This window comes from Geotrypetes seraphini, chromosome 5, assembly GCF_902459505.1.
Source record: "Geotrypetes seraphini chromosome 5, aGeoSer1.1, whole genome shotgun sequence".
NCBI classification, from domain to species: Eukaryota; Metazoa; Chordata; class Amphibia; order Gymnophiona; family Dermophiidae; genus Geotrypetes; species Geotrypetes seraphini.
In genome coordinates this window covers 118,737,091-118,753,345 of record NC_047088.1, presented here as the reverse complement: position 1 = coordinate 118,753,345, position 16,255 = coordinate 118,737,091, and the positions used below count along the sequence as shown (strand labels likewise).

Below are 16,255 nucleotides of genomic sequence, written 5' to 3'. Positions count from 1 at the left end.
AATAATCATTGCACTAAGACTCATCCTATCCAACTGGAAATCCTTTGATTCCTTAAATGTTCATTTTTGGTGGCAGTCAGTATTACTACAATGTAAACGCGAGTTGTTCATTTTTTTGCTCTCTCCTCTAAATGACAAAACTAAAAAGAAATGGGCCGCTTTTGCCACTTACCTGCATTCTCTGTAACCAAGCCTTTCTTCCTTGTATTATTGGTAGCTTCTTTCTTGCTATATTTCAGGTCTTTTCTCTTCTTATTCTCTAATTGGCCTCTGGGTGATCTCTCTCTTTCCGTTTTCTTTCTTTCTTTTATCTCTCCCCACCCCACCCCCTTTTTTTTTTTCTTTCTCTCTCTATAGTACATATATAATGTTTGTATGAATGGATAGGAGAATTCAGCCTATGATATTTATGTTATCATTTTTATGTTTCATATACCTCCATCCATTCTAATGTAAGTTTTTCTTGCCCTTTTTCTTTTGTATTTTGATAAAATCTCCAATAAAATTTCATGGAAAAAAAAAGAACTTATATGCACGATAGAAGAGCGGGACTTGGGTGTGATTGTATGTAATGATCTTCAGGTGGCCAAACAGGTTGAAAAGGTGATGGCAGAAGCTAGAGAGATGCTAGGTTGCAGAGGAAGAGGTATGGCCAGTAGGAAAAAGGAGGTACTGATGCCCCTGTATAAGACTCTGGTGAGACCTCATTTAGAATATTGTGCATAGTTCTGGAGACCGTACCTTCAGAAAGATATAAAAATGATGAGGCGATCCAGAGGAAGGCTACTAAAATGGTGTGTGGTCTTCGTCATAAGGCATATGGTGACAGACTCGGGAGTACTTTAAAACAAACTCCCCAATGGCGTGCAGCCTTTCTGTTGCTTTCACTGGTGGCCGTGGGCCGAAGCTCAGCACAGGAGAGGAGTGTGGGAGCATTGCTCCGCCCCTGTCCCATAGCAACGGAAGACTTGGGAGTACTTTAAAACAAACTCCCCAACGACGTGCAGCCTTTCTGTTGCCCTTCACTGGTGGCTGTGGGCCGAAGCTCAGCACAGGAGAGGAGCGTGGGAGCATTGCTCTGCCCCTCTCCCATAGCAACGGAAGACTCGGGAGTACTTTAAAACAAACTCCCAACAACGTGTGATCTATATACGGGTACTGTACCCCAAATGATACCATATCTTTGGTGAACCTGAGCTCGACTCCATGTGCTAATGTATACTTATCCATGAACCACAATTTAGCTTGCATGACCTGCATGACATGCCTGAAAATATGAACACTATATATTGTACTATACCCCAAATGATATATCTTTTGATGTAGAAAACTGCCTCTCATTTATAAGTGCTGCAAACTGTATCATAATTCTGTGATATACAAACTGTATCATACCTGTACTTATTATGTGCTGAAATTGTATGCTATTCTTAATCATATTTCACATATTTCTCGTGATACAATTATGGAAAATCCATTAGATCAAAATTGATTAATTTGACAATACCTAGACTAGAATACTAACTCTCTGTTCAATTTGCCAACACCTAGACTAGAATACTAATTCTCTGCTTGATAACTAGACCATTTTCCACACCTCGCCAAATTTCAATAAACTCAAAGCACCCCTAGGAATGAGAATCTTCGATACTTAGCCACAATATTGTAAAATACAACCACATCTGTTCTAACCTTAGCCAAAATGAGGGCGGCAAATAGTTTACAAATAATACTATGCATAATTTACCTAACCTGCTATAGAAGCCGAGCTAATGATGAAAACCCCCAGAACCTATACCAGTTCACATATCCTGGCATAGGCCACCCAAACTGAATAAACAAAATATTTCACCCCAGACCCTATATAACTGCTCAGAATTTGGCCAATTACAAATCCCTATAGCTAAATCCATTCACAAACCTTCCAAACAACACTGAAACAAGACAAACAACAGAAATAACTTAAAAAGATTGAAGTACACTGAAATCCCCATCCCCACTCAACATAAGAGCTTCAAGGGATATTACCTGAACGCTTGCTCGGTGAGAAATAAGACACAAATCATATATGATTTGATTGAACAAAAGATTCAGACCTTTTATTCTTAACTGAAACATGGCTGGTCTCTGACACAGATGCCATAATGAAGGAAATATTACCACAGAGCTATAACATCATTCTACTAACTAGAAGTTGGAAAAGCGGAGGAGGTCTAGCAATAATCCTCAAACATTACTTCGATTTCTCTAGAATTGATTTTAAAATCACAGAAGAATTGGAAATCATTACCTGTAAGATCACCAATACCGAATTGGAAAAATCACTAATTGCGACTCTATTCTACATCCCTCCAAAAAATGGACCACTGCAAAAGAAGAATTCTTTGAATTCATCTCGGCCAACACCATAAAAGGAGCATACAACATTCTATTGGGAGATATAAATGTCCATCTAGAACAAGTGGAAAAACCGGAAGTGATTGAAATTGACACATTTCTAACTATCCTGGGCTACGGAATACCAATCAAAGAGGTAACACATGAAAAGGGACACCAACTGGACATCGTCACCTTTTCCCATAAAGACCTCACTAATCCAAAGATTTAATACCACATAGGAAATTGGGAAAAATGCATATGGTCAGACCACTACATTCACAATTTTGAACTACATTGGCAAAAGAAAAACTCTATTGCAAAATACACAAACAAAGCCAAACAGAATAAAATTGTAACCCGCAGAAGAATCACTAATCCAACAGAATTCTGGACCCATTATGAATTACATCCCAAATCAGAGGAAGAACATGATTTCCCTTCCAGATAGGAAAAATTAACCAAAGATATGCTAAATCAAATAGCTCCTGTCCAAACATACAAAAAGAATACAAGGGAGTCTAAAGAATGGTATGATGCCGAACTACTAGCCCTCAAAAAAGAACTCAGACAACTCAAAAGAGTATGGCTAAAAACTGCAAATGTGAATGACAAAACCAATTGGAAACATAAAATGAAAATCTACAAAAACCTGATAAAAGAAAAGCGTCGCAACTGCTTTGCAAAAAAAATAGGAGCAGTCAATATCAATAGTAGAGAATTGTTCAAAATATTGAACAAATTAACAGACACTACACAGATCCTAAAAATCCAAAATGAACGGATACCAATGGTCAACATCCTCGCTGACCACTTTAGCAAAAATATCATTGATTTAAGAGTCTCAATATCTTCACCTTCACCCAACTTCATTTTCCAGTTCATTCCAATGTCGATATGTACTGGAATGAATTCGAACACCCTGATTGGTCTAACTTCCTCACATTATTCAATAAATACGCCAAATCAAATTGTCTTCTAGATGAATGCCCATCCCAGATCATGCAAGTTGCAGTTCCCAAATTTAAAAAGGGATCTTTTTAATTGGGCAACATCCATACTTACAACTGGAATTTACCAGGAAAATATGGGTCACATTCTAATCACACCCATCCCCAAAGACCAGAAGACCTCACTCACTTTGACGTCCAATTACAGACCCATTGTGAGCACCCCCTTCTTTACCAAAATGTTAGAAGGATTGGTCAACCTGGAACTTGTAAATCACTTAGAAAAATCTAATCTCTTAAATGACCATCAATCAGGTTTTAGAAAAGGATTCAGCACTGAGACAGTCCTTGGCTCTCTCCTTAATCACCTATACAATCTCTTCAGTCATGGCACCAGCGCCCTGATCTTACAATTAGACTTTAGTAGCGCTTTTGATCTAGTGGATCATGAAATAATGCTCACGTGTCTAGATGTAATGGGAATATTGGGAAGTGTGTGGACTGGTTCCAAGGCTTTTTAACTAAACGATCATATCAAGTGGTCAACGATGGAAATTACTCGGAATCATGGAAAAGTCCCTTGGGAGTCCCTCAAGGCTCCCCGCTATCTTCCACCTTGTTCAACATATATTTCTCCTCCCTAGGTCACCTACAGCAAAAGTTAAATCTAATATATTACATTTATGCAGATGACATCTCTATATTAATTCCAATAACAAATGTGACGAATGCCACATCCAAGCACATCTCCTTCATTATGACGGAAATTGAACAATGGACCACAAACTTTAAATTGAAACTAAACTCTGAAAAAAAAAAATTTTTCCTGGCTAGCCCAAAGGAAAATTCACCACAACAACAATACAAATAAATGGTCACGACCATCCAATATTAAAAACTATAAGAATATTAGGAGTCACTCTTGATACCAAATTAACTATGACCGATCACATAAACTCGGTGACAAAAAAATGCTTCTAAGCAGTTTTAGAAGCAAAAACAAGCAGAGGAGGGAGACAGAGGAGAGCAGGAGGCTAGGGGCAGGGCGAGAGTTAGCTCCGCCCACCCCCACCGCGTCGGAAGAGTCAGCACCCGGACCCCCCATAAAAGGGGGCGGAGCCAACGACGAACGTGGTGCACAGCATCAGGCAAGAGGAGTAGGAGCAGCAAGGGAGAAAAGCAGTTTTAGAAGCAAAAACGAGCAGAGGAGGGAGACAGAGGAGAGCAGGAGGCTAGGGGCAGGGCGAGAGTTAGCTCCGCCCCCCACCACGTCGGAAGAGTCAGCACCCGAACCCCCCTAAAAGGGGGCGGAGCCAACGACGAACGTGGTGCACAGCATCAGGCAAGAGGAGTAGAAGCAGCAAGGGAGAAAAGCAGTTTTAGAAGCAAAAACGAGCAGAGGAGGGAGACAGAGGAGAGCAGGAGGCTAGGGGCAGGGCGAGAGTTAGCTCCGCCCACCCCCACCACGTCGGAAGAGTCATCACCCGAACCCCCCCATAAAGGGGGCGGAGCCAACGACGAACGTGGTGCACAGCATCAGGCAAGAGGAGTAGGAGCAGCAAGGGAGAAAAGCAGTTTTAGAAGCAAAAACGAGCAGAGGAGGGAGACAGAGGAGAGCAGGAGGCTAGGGGCAGGGTGAGGGTTAGCTCCGCCCACCCCTACCACGTCGGAAGAGTCAGCACCCGAACCCCCCCTAAAAAGGGGCGGAGCCAATGACGAACGTGGTGCACAGCATCAGGCAAGAGGAGTAGAAGCAGCAAGGGAGAAAAGCAGTTTTAGAAGCAAAAACGAGCAGAGGAGGGAGACAGAGGAGAGCAGGAGGCTAGGGGCAGGGCGAGAGTTAACTCCGCCCACCCCCACCGCGTTGGAAGAGTCAGCGGCGAACCTTAGCGAGAGCGCCTTTGCGAAGGGCCTCAAGAAGGGCCAAGTCACTACACCTAAGAGCACAGGGAAGGACTGAAAGGTAAGGAAGCGGCAAGCAGCGCAGAAGAGACGAACACACAAGCAGCAGTAAGGTAAGGAAGAGAAAAGACAGCACACACAAGAAAGCAGCAAGGCAAGAAGCAGATACAGAGGGAACAACCACACACAAGCAAAAGTTAGGCAAGGTTGTGCAAAGGCACCAGGTACAGAAAGAACAATCACACAAACAAAAGTAAGGAAAGGTAGAGTGTAGGCAGTCCACACAAAGGCAGAAGGCAGTAAGGCAAGAAGCAGGTGCAGAAGGAAGCAGGCACCGAAGGAACACGTAAACTTATCTGTTTTCTTAAAGTAGTAACCCTGATGGAAGCAGAAGGTAACCAGAAGATGAGCTTTCCAGTGTTCTGCCGGACTGTCATATGTATGACTACCTCCCCTCGGGGAGACAGTCATACGTATGCAGTCGGTGTCAGGAGCTGAAAAGCTTGAGGAAAGAAGTCAAGCGACTTGAGGACAAGATACAGGAGCTAGAAGGACTTTACACCACGGAGGACCCTACCAGGGCATTTGAAGACTTCAGGAGTGAGAAACACATCTAGAAGGAAGTCAGGGAACTCGAGGAATTCATTGAGGAAGCATACAGGAGGAGGGTGGAAGAGAACGAACTCCAGATGAGAGATGATGCAACACCAACATGGAAGGGGGAGCAAGAAGCAGATGACCTCAAAGAAGACACCCACAGAAGAATACCACACGAGGGGGAAGAATTGGCTAGTCGATGCCCAGAAGAAGAGAGAGCGAAGCACACCGAGGACATTGACCTGAGACCAATAAGAAAATTGAAGAAGGGAAAGTCAGCGATCCTGGTGGGAGACTCGATATTGAGGCATGTGGACAGCCACATAGCAGGAGGAAGAGAGGATCGACTGGTGACCTGCCTCTCAGGAGCAAGAACCAAGGACATCATGGACAAAATTGGGAAGGTCCTGGAAGGAGCGGAGAAGGAAGAGACCGCAGTAATGATCCACATCGGGACGAATGATGTCAGCAGGAGAGACTACAGAAGAGGCACGCTGATAGAACAGTTCAAGATTCTGGGAAGGAAACTGAAGATGGGGACCCAGAAGTTAGCATTCTCAGAGATCCTACCGGTACCAAGGGCAGATGTGAAAAGGCAGGAAGAACTACAATCAATAAATGCGTGGATGAGGAGATGGTGTGAGGAAGAAGGGTTCCACTTTGTGAGGAACTGGACAACATTCTGGGGCAAGAGCAAGCTCTACAGGAGAGATGGACTGCACCTGAGCGCGGCGGGAACAAGACTTCTAGCAAACAACGTCAAGAGAGGAATAGAACAGGCTTTAAACTAAGAGGAAGGGGAAAGCCGACAGTCGACCTAGCGTCGACGATTCGGAAGACGGTATCCCAAGAAGATACTAAGGGGAAAAAAGGCTGGGAAGAAACAAGGGACAAATTACAGGAGTCGACTAACCCAGAAGTGAAGGTTAGAATGATTGTAGCAAAAGAGAAGACACCAAAGACTGAAGCACAGGGAAAGAAAATGAGAAGGATGAAATGCCAGGATCTAAATTGCATATATGTTAATGCAAGGAGCCTAAGAAACAAAATGGAGGAACTAGAAGCCATGGCCAATGCAGAGGACATAGACATCATTGGAATCTCTGAAATGTGGTGGAATGAGGAAAACAAATGGGATACAGCACTGCCGGGATACAAGCTCTATCACCAGGACAGGTCAGGACAGAAAGGAGGAGGAATAGCCCTATATGTAAAAGAAAGTATACAATCGACAAGAATGGACACAGCGGAGACGACCAACAAACTGGAATCGCTATGGGTTAAAATACCGGGTAGGAAAGGGCATGAAATAAAGATGGGCCTATACTATCGTCCACCCGGGCAAACCAGAGATATTGATAAAGAAATGGATGCCGAGATGAAGCGAGAATGCAAAAGAGGTTACACGGTTGTTATGGGAGACTTCAACTACCCCGGGATAGACTGGAGTCTTGGAAGCTCAAGATGCCAGGGAGACAGAATTCCTGGAGGCTATACAAGATTGCTTCATGGAGCAGCTTGTTAGAGAACCGACGAGAGGAAATACAACTTTGGATCTAATCCTAAATGGGCTAATGGGACCTGCAAAGGAAGTGGAAGTAGTGGGACCGTTGGGAAATAGCGATCATAATATGATCAAGTTCAAGGTTGAAGTAGGAATACCGAACGGAAAGAGAACCATAGCGACAACTTTCAACTTCAGGAAAGGAAACTATGAAGCAATGAGGGAAATGGTAAGGAAGAAAATTAGGAACACTTCCAAGAAATGGCAAACGGTAGAACATGCCTGGTCTTTTTTCAAGGACACAGTGAGCGAGGCGCAAAATCTGTACATCCCTAGATTCAGAAAGGGGTGCAAAAAGAGTCGAACAAAAGACCCGGTATGGATGACTAAAATAGTGAAGGAAGCGATAGCCAATAAGAAAAATTCATTCAGGAAATGGAAGTACAAAACTGAGGAGAACTGGAAAGAGCATAGGAAGTATCAAAAAGAATGTCACAGTGTGGTTCGAAAAGCCAAAAGAGAGTACGAAGAGAGGCTAGCCAGGGAGGCACAAAATTTCAAACCGTTCTTCAGATATGTTAAAGGGAAACAGCCAGCTAGGGAGGAGGTGGGACCGATGGACGAAGGAGACAGGAAGGGAGCGGTGAAGGAGGAGAAAGAAGTCACGGAAAGACTTAACATGTTCTTTTCGTCTGTATTTACAAACGAAGACACAACCAACATACCAGAACCTGAGCAAATCTTCAATGGAAATCAAGCAGAAAAATTAACATCCATGGAAGTGAGCCTTGATGATGTACACAGGCAGATAGAAAAACTTAAAACTGACAAATCCCCTGGTCCGGATGGAATCCATCCAAGGGTTTTGAAAGAATTAAAGGAGGAGATATCTGAACTACTGCAGCAAATTTGCAACCTATCCTTGAAAACAGGCATGATCCCGGAGGATTGGAAGATAGCCAACGTCACGCCCATCTTTAAAAAGGGATCAAGAGGTGACCCGGGAAACTACAGACCTGTGAGTCTGACCTCGGTTCCGGGGAAAATGGCGGAAGCACTGATAAAAGAAATCATCGATGAACATTTGGATAGAAACGAACTTCTGAAAACAAGCCAACATGGTTTCTGCAGGGGGAGATCGTGCCTAACTAACTTATTGCACTTCTTCGAAGGAATTAACAAAAGGATGCACAGGGGAGACCCCATAGACATCATATACCTTGATTTCCAAAAAGCCTTTGACAAGGTGCCTCACGAACGTCTACTCCGGAAACTGAAGAATCATGGGGTGGATGGAGACGTACATAGATGGATCAGAAACTGGTTGGCAGGTAGGAAATAGAGGGTAGGAGTGAAGGGCCACTACTCGGACTGGATGAGGGTCACGAGTGGTGTTCCGCAGGGCTCGGTGCTCGGGCCGCTGCTATTTAATATATTCATAAATGATCTAGAAACAGGGACGAAATGTGAGATAATAAAATTTGCGGACGATACAAAAATATTTAGTGGAGCTGGAACTAAAGAGGAATGCGAAGAATTGCAAAGGGACTTGAACAAACTGGGGGAATGGGCGGCGAGATGGCAGATGAAGTTCAACATTGAGAAATGTAAAGTATTGCATGTGGGAAGCAGAAACCCAAGGTACAACTATACGATGGGAGGGATGTTATTGAATGAGAGTACCCAAGAAAGGGACTTGACAATGAAGCCGACGGCACAGTGCGCAGCGGCCGCTAAGAAAGCAAATAGAATGCTAGGTATAATCAAGAAGGGTATTACAACCAGGACAAAAGAAGTTATCCTGCCGTTGTATCGGGCGATGGTGCGCCCGCATCTGGAATACTGCATCCAATATTGGTCGCCGTACCTTAAGAAGGATATGGTGTTACTCGAGAGGGTTCAGAGGAGAGCGACACGTCTGATAAAAGGGATGGAAAACCTTTCATACGCTGAGAGATTGGAGAAACTGGGTCTCTTTTCCCTGGAGAAGAGGAGACTTAGAGGGGATATGATAGAGACTTATAAGATCATGAAGGGCATAGAGAGAGTAGAGAGGGACAGATTCTTCAAACTTTCTAAAAATAAAAGAACAAGAGGGCACTTGGAAAAGTTGAAAGGGGACAGATTCAAAACGAATGCTAGGAAGTTCTTCTTTACCTAACGAGTGGTGGACAACTGGAATGCGCTTCCAGAGGGCGTAATAGGGCAGAGTACAGTACTGGGGTTTAAGAAAGGATTGGACAATTTCCTGCTGGAAAAGGGGATAGAAGGGTATAAATAGAGGATTACTGCACAGGTCCTGGACCTGTTGGGCCGCCGCGTGAGCGAACTTCTGGGCATGATGGACCTCAGGTCTGACCCAGGAGAGGCATTGCTTATGTTCTTATGTTCTTTGGAAACTGAAAACCATAAAAAAATATTTTGACCCTCTATCCTTCAGATTACTGGTTCAGTCGCTGATTCTATGCACCCTGGACTGTTGTAACATCATCTACTTGGGGATACCTAAAAAAAACGTAAGAAACTGCGAATAATTTAAAACACGGCCGTCCACTTAATATTCGGACTAAAGAAAAGTGATCACGTTAGTCCCTTTTACAAACGGCTACACTGGTTACCAATTGAAGAAAGATTTCTATTCAAGTTCTCCTGCTTTAGCTATAAATTAATCTGGGAAATGGCCCCTAATTACCTCCTACCTCATTTTGAATTCTATTCCCCCATTAAATCTACTAGAAACAACAACCTGTTTGCATACCCGAAAATCGTTGGCTGCAGATATCGAACCTTCCTAGACAGAACTTTCAAGTTTCAAGCTGGTAGACAGCAATCATGGCTAGGCTACCTCATCGATACCGCTAGGTTGACCTACAGCATCTTCCAGAAAAAACTAAAGACCACTTTGTTTAAGAAATTCTTGTCCTAGCCAGACACTCTCCCGTGAACATAACTTCAACACCTTATCCTAAATTTCTTCCTCACACTAGGTATTCACATTCCCTGTCTGTTAAAAATTCCCTCTTCATAATTGTATCCTGATATTTCGCTGATGTTAGAATATTTTCAATTGTAAGATGTAAAATAGTTATTTATACATTACTTGTTGGAATATTCATATTTATCTCTATCTCTACCTCTCTCTTTATATTTATATTTTTACTTTTCATTAATTGTTTCTTCAGGTACTTTATTTAGATTGTGAGCCTTTGGGATAGTTAGGGAAATTTCCAAATACCTATCTTATTTATTTTATCTATTGTATCTTTTTAATGCATCATTTTTGTAAACCGCTTAGAAACCTCACAGTTATTAGCGGTATATAAGAATTAAATTAAATTTAAATTTAAAAATTAAAAGATCTCATGTGTACATTAGAGCAGAGTTTCTCAACTCCTTCAAGCCAAGTACCCCCTAAGTCTAACAAATATCAACTGAGTACCCCCACCCAAGCGCCGCCCTTGACCCCACTTCCATAATAATAGTACTAATTATAATGCAATTTCTTCCATCCATTTTTCATATACATGCAATATACATGCGGAGAAGTGTGTGGCGCAGTGGTTGAAGCTACAGCCTCATCACACTGGGGTTGTGGGTTCAAACCAAGCACTGCTCCTTGTGACCCTGGGCAAGTCACTTAATCCTCCATAGCCCCAGGTACGTTAGATAGATTGTGAGCCCACTGGGACAGATAGGGAAAATGATTGAGTACCTGATTGTAAAACCGCTTAGAAAACCTTGATAGGCAGTATATAAAATCCTAATAAACTTTAAAACTTAAAACTTAATCTTATTAATACATAATGGTTATCACATAATTTTAAAAAACACAAAGCACACCTTACACAGAGAAAATGTTAATTATCATTTACAGTATATTCAGGGTGGGGGTGTTTCAAAGAGGTCAATATGCAGTGTCACCTCAGTAACAACTATAGAAAAACAGAAAAATATAATGCAAAATATAGACAGCAGATATAAATTCTGAAAACTGACCCATTTTGATCACTAAATTGAAAATAAAATAATTTTTCCTACCTTTGTTGTCTGGTGATTCCATGAGTCTCTGGTTGCTCTTCTTTCTGATTGTGCATCCAATATTTCTTTCTTTCTGCTTCCTGAAAGCTTCCTCTCCTCCAGACCTCATATCCTTCCACAACCAACATCTCCTTTTGTCCCTTCATGAGTCCAATTTTTCGTCCTCTCTCCTCCACCCCCATTGGCAACATGTATCCATCTCTCTCTCACTGTCCTTCTCTCATTCCTTCACTTGCTGCAAAGGGAGTGGAGAAAGAGAGAGAGAGATCCAGGGTGCATCTCTCCCACTCCCTCTACTGCCACATCTAACATTTCTCCCTCTCTCATCCCCCGGATCATGTGCAGCATTTTTCACCACTGCCCACCAACCCCATGCCCATTTTTCCAGCACAATGCCACTTCTCTCCCTCCATCACTATGTCCAACATTCCTCCCCCTTGCATCCCCTTCAATCTGTCCCTCTGTTTCCTCTCCACCACCATATCTAACATTTCTCCCTCTTACCCCTTTCTACCTCTTTGTTTACTCTTGGCAGAATTCTGTGCATCTCTCCATCACTTCATTCTGCTCCTGGATCCAACATCTCCCTCTTTCTCCCCTTCCACCTCCTGTGTATCTCTCTCTCCTTCTCATGTACACCCATGTCCAACACCTCTCTCTCTCCCTTCCTTATGCCCTGTATCAAATCTTTCTATCCCCCTCCATGCACCATCTCTCCCTTCCTCTCCTCAATTGTTTGCAATTTCATCTTCTCTCCTCACATGCATGTCTCCCTCTACTCCCCATCTTTCCTTCTTCTTACCCTCCCCTCTCCTCCCCCTGTGCCACCAGATTTTCATCCTCTTATGTCTTTCCTCATGCCATCAGATATCCTTTTCCTCCTTCCCTGTATTCCAAGGCTTGCTTCTTCGGGTCATGGTATTGGCAGTGACTCTCACATGCTGCCTGCCGCTAACCTGGAAGTCTCCCCTCTGCTGCAGAGAGATTTCCAAGTCAGCAGCAGGGAGTGTGTGGGAAGGCTTCCTGAAATTCCGATCCTACCAAGTTGTCAATGAACAAATCTACTCAAAACCATGGACCAACCCCTGCGGCGTCCCGCAAGGTTCACCTCTTTCTCCCACCCATTTCAACCTCTACATGGCCTCAATTGGCCACACTATCAAAACTGAACCTCAAATCATATATATATGCAGATGACATCACAATCATCATCCCCATCTCTACCCTTTCGTCAGAAGCTAGAGACTTCATTGCATCATTCAACCAGGTAGCTCAATGGACAAACAATTTTAAACTTAAATTAAACCCAGAAAAACCCAAATTCTTCATGGCCTCCCCGATCACCAAAAACATTGAATCCTCACTTGACATAAATGGAAGAACCTTCCCAATTAACCCCACGATAAAAATCTTAGACATTACCATCGACCAACAACTCACATTTGACGCCCATACCAACATCCTAATAAAAAAAATGCTTTAGCCTTCTATGGAAACTACGCATACTAAAACCGTTCTTCAATTTCACCTCATTCTGACTACTAGTTCAATCTCTACTCCTAAATTCACTGGATTACTGCAACATTGTATATCTAGGATCTCATAAGAAAACCATTAAAAGACTAGGGACTCCTTTTACAAAGCCGTGCTAGTGGTTTTAACGCAAGCACTGGATTAGCGCGCGCTAGCCAGAAATCTACCACCTGCTCCAAAGGAAGTGGTAGCAGCTAGCACGTGCGGCAATTTAGCATGCACTATTCCGCGCATTAAGGCCCTAGTGCAGCTTTGTAAAAGGAGTCCTAAGAATTATCCAAAACACGATGGTGCAACTGATCTTCAGCCTGAAAAAATCTGATTACATAACACCATACTACAGAAAACTTAATTGGTTACCAATCGAGGCCAGAATCATCTTTAAATTCAATTGCCTTTGCTACTAGACACTATTTGGCACCTCACCCACCTACCTCCTGAATTACATCATCCTACAGGACAAACCCCGCCCCTCCCGTAAAATGTTGATATTCTCATTCCCAACTCCCAAAAGCTGCCACTACAAAAGATTCTTTGACAGAACATTATCCTTTCAAGCAGAACACCCTAAGCAACCTCCTCTTGAACTTCCCTACATACCAAACTCTCAGAAAAGCACTGAAAACCCACTTGTTTGACAAGTTTGTTTGATCCTCCAAGCCCCTGACTCATTCTTAATACCCCTATGCCCCTCACTTCCAACTTCTCTTCCCCTTTCCTCCTCCCTTTGCATTCACCTCTCTCTCTCTTTCCTTCTACTCCCTACCCCCTTACTTATATCGATACCTGTTCCCACAATCCCACTTTGTAACTATCCACTACTGTATACTGTCTAGAACTAAAAAGGTTCAATAACCACTTTGTACTTATCCACTACAGTATACTGTCTTGAACTGAAAAGGTATGACAGGATATAAATACAGCTATTATTAATTGTTGCTGATACCGCATTAATATTCGATACTGATTCCCCCCCCTCCAACCTAAACAGCAGTGGTAAGCAGACTGCTCTGCAGCCTGACCACCAGGGCTTCCCTCTGCCATGTCATCAATGATGTATTCAATGATGCAGCAGAGGGAAGGCCCCAGCAGGCAGGCCAGGAGCAGCCTGTTCACTGCTGCTACTGCTTTGACTCAGAGGAAACAAATCCATTCAAATCGATTCACCAAAGTGAATTGGTGAATTGATTCAAATGAATTGGGCAGCACCAGCTTGTACCCCTAAGGGCACGCGTAGCGCATGTTGAGAAACACTGCTTTAGATGAAAGGCAGGAGAGGGGAGATATGATAGAGATGTTTAAATATATATGTGGCATAAATGCACATGAGTCAAACCTTTTTCATTTGAAAGGAAGCTCTAGTATGAGAGGGCATAAGATGAAGTTAAGAGGTAATAGGCTCAGGAGTAATCTAAGGAAGTACTCTTTCACAGAAAGGGTGGTAGATGTATGGAACAGTCTCCCGGATGAAGTGGTGGAGACAGAGATTGTGTCTGATTGTGGGATAGGTGCATGGGATCTCTTAGAGAGAGGAAGAGATAATGGTTACTGCGGATGAGCAGACTAGATGGGCCGTTTGGCCTCTATCTGCTATCATGTTTCTATGTTTCCACCATCATCCTGAAGTCCTTTTGATATCAACAGTACCCTCTCTGAACCTCGAAACCCTGTATGACACCATCAGCACACTTCATGCACACCCTCCAAATAATAATATCTTCATTGCATCCTCTGACATCAACATTGTCCTCCCAAAACCTCCCCTGCATCCATTCTCAACAACCTGATGATCACATTTTATTGACCCTCCCCTAGTTCTGACTGTGGGTGTCTCTGGTATCTTGTGGGGGCAAGAAGTGATTCCTAGTTGCTCTTACCCTGTCAAGCTTTGGGTTCAAAATGGGGCTGGTAGATCCATAATTGTAGTTTCATGGACTCAAGTTGACAAATAAGGGTTTTTTCATGGAGCCTTTTGGGTAATTATGAACATCCTGATCTGGACCTCTCAATTCCTGTCTAAACATTCTATATAACATGGACCTTCTTGTTAGTTACTTCAGATGTTCAAATCAAAGTTCTGTAGCAATATTCCACAAAGCTTCTTTCAACAATAACAGCGTCATCAACAACAACAACAACAACTGAATATATCAATCTTCATTTTTTAAGGAAAGAATACTAACCAACAGATGGTGTTACTGGAGGTGTTGGTATGATATTCTGAGCCTCAAATGATCTTACAAGTCTGCTTTCTATACTTGGAAGGTCTTTGAAATCATTAATCATGAATATAAGTCGAGGGTCTGAAGTAATTGATTCCACTTGTGTCCTGTCTGCATTCTTTGCGCCTATTCCCAGACTTCTGATTCCAGCATCTCCTAAGATTTGAGCAAAACTGTTTACATCATCCTGGGATCTGCCACCTGTGAGAAGCACCAATTGTTGAGTGACTCCCTCTTCTATTCTGCTTCCAGCAGATTTAACAAAATAGTTCTTTGCCACATAGTCCAGAGCTTTTCCAGTGTTTAGTGGTGCCCCTCCTTTATAGCGAAGCCGCCGTATATGGTCCATCACATCATTCTTGGTTTTATAATAATTCAAAACAAACTCTGGAAAGACCTCATTACTATACTGGAGTATTCCAATCCTTATTTGGTTTTGTCCCACATTTAGATTTTGAACAACCCTTCGAATGAAGTCACGGATGTGAGGGATTCCTGTTGGCCCAACATTAACAGAACTATCAATGAGGAAGACAATGTCTTTCTTCTCACCATCAGAACCTAAAAAAGTAGAAGAGAGAATGAGAAAAGGGATAGTAAAGACCCACTTATATAGCAAAGAGCAGAAATCAATGTCTGTTTCAACCATGAACTATATCATCAGAATATGTGCTATCAAGTTTGCATATCATCAGTCATATAAGCAGGAAATACACATTACCATCCCTCAGTAGGTTATCTGAACAAAATCCTGAATCGTCACTTGTGAACTAGGAAGTGAACAATATTAAAAATTCAGTGCTACCTTCAGTCTCAGCTTGATCTTGTTTAAGATCTGCATTTGGAGCCTGGACAGATCACAGCTGACACTGCCCTGAGGTGAAACCATCTGTCTACGTGAGACCTACAAATAACCGGGGTTGCTGTAGGAGAGCTAGAAGAATGCTTACATCTGCACTACCTTTAGTCTTAGCCTGCCCCTGTTTGTTAAGATCTGCATCTGGAGCCTAGATGGATCAAGGCTGACACTGCCCTCAAGTGATACCATTTGTCTGCAAGAGACTTACAAATAACTGGGTTCAATATTGGAAGTGCCATATGCCTTTGTATGGATATTGTGCAGATTTTGTGTA

General features: G+C 42.7%; 1 protein-coding gene across 7 annotated transcripts in view; it reads right to left on the bottom strand.

Annotated features, from left to right (window-relative positions):
* The window catches only part of COL6A3 (collagen type VI alpha 3 chain), a 1,265,605-nt gene that overhangs the window by 960,069 nt on the left and 289,281 nt on the right, over window positions 1–16,255 (bottom strand). For all 7 annotated transcript variants that reach the window (XM_033946673.1, XM_033946674.1, XM_033946675.1 and 4 more), the window contains one exon: window positions 15,084–15,683. In XM_033946673.1, the coding sequence (XP_033802564.1) occupies window positions 15,084–15,683 (600 nt within the window). The remainder of the gene's footprint in view (window positions 1–15,083; window positions 15,684–16,255) is intronic.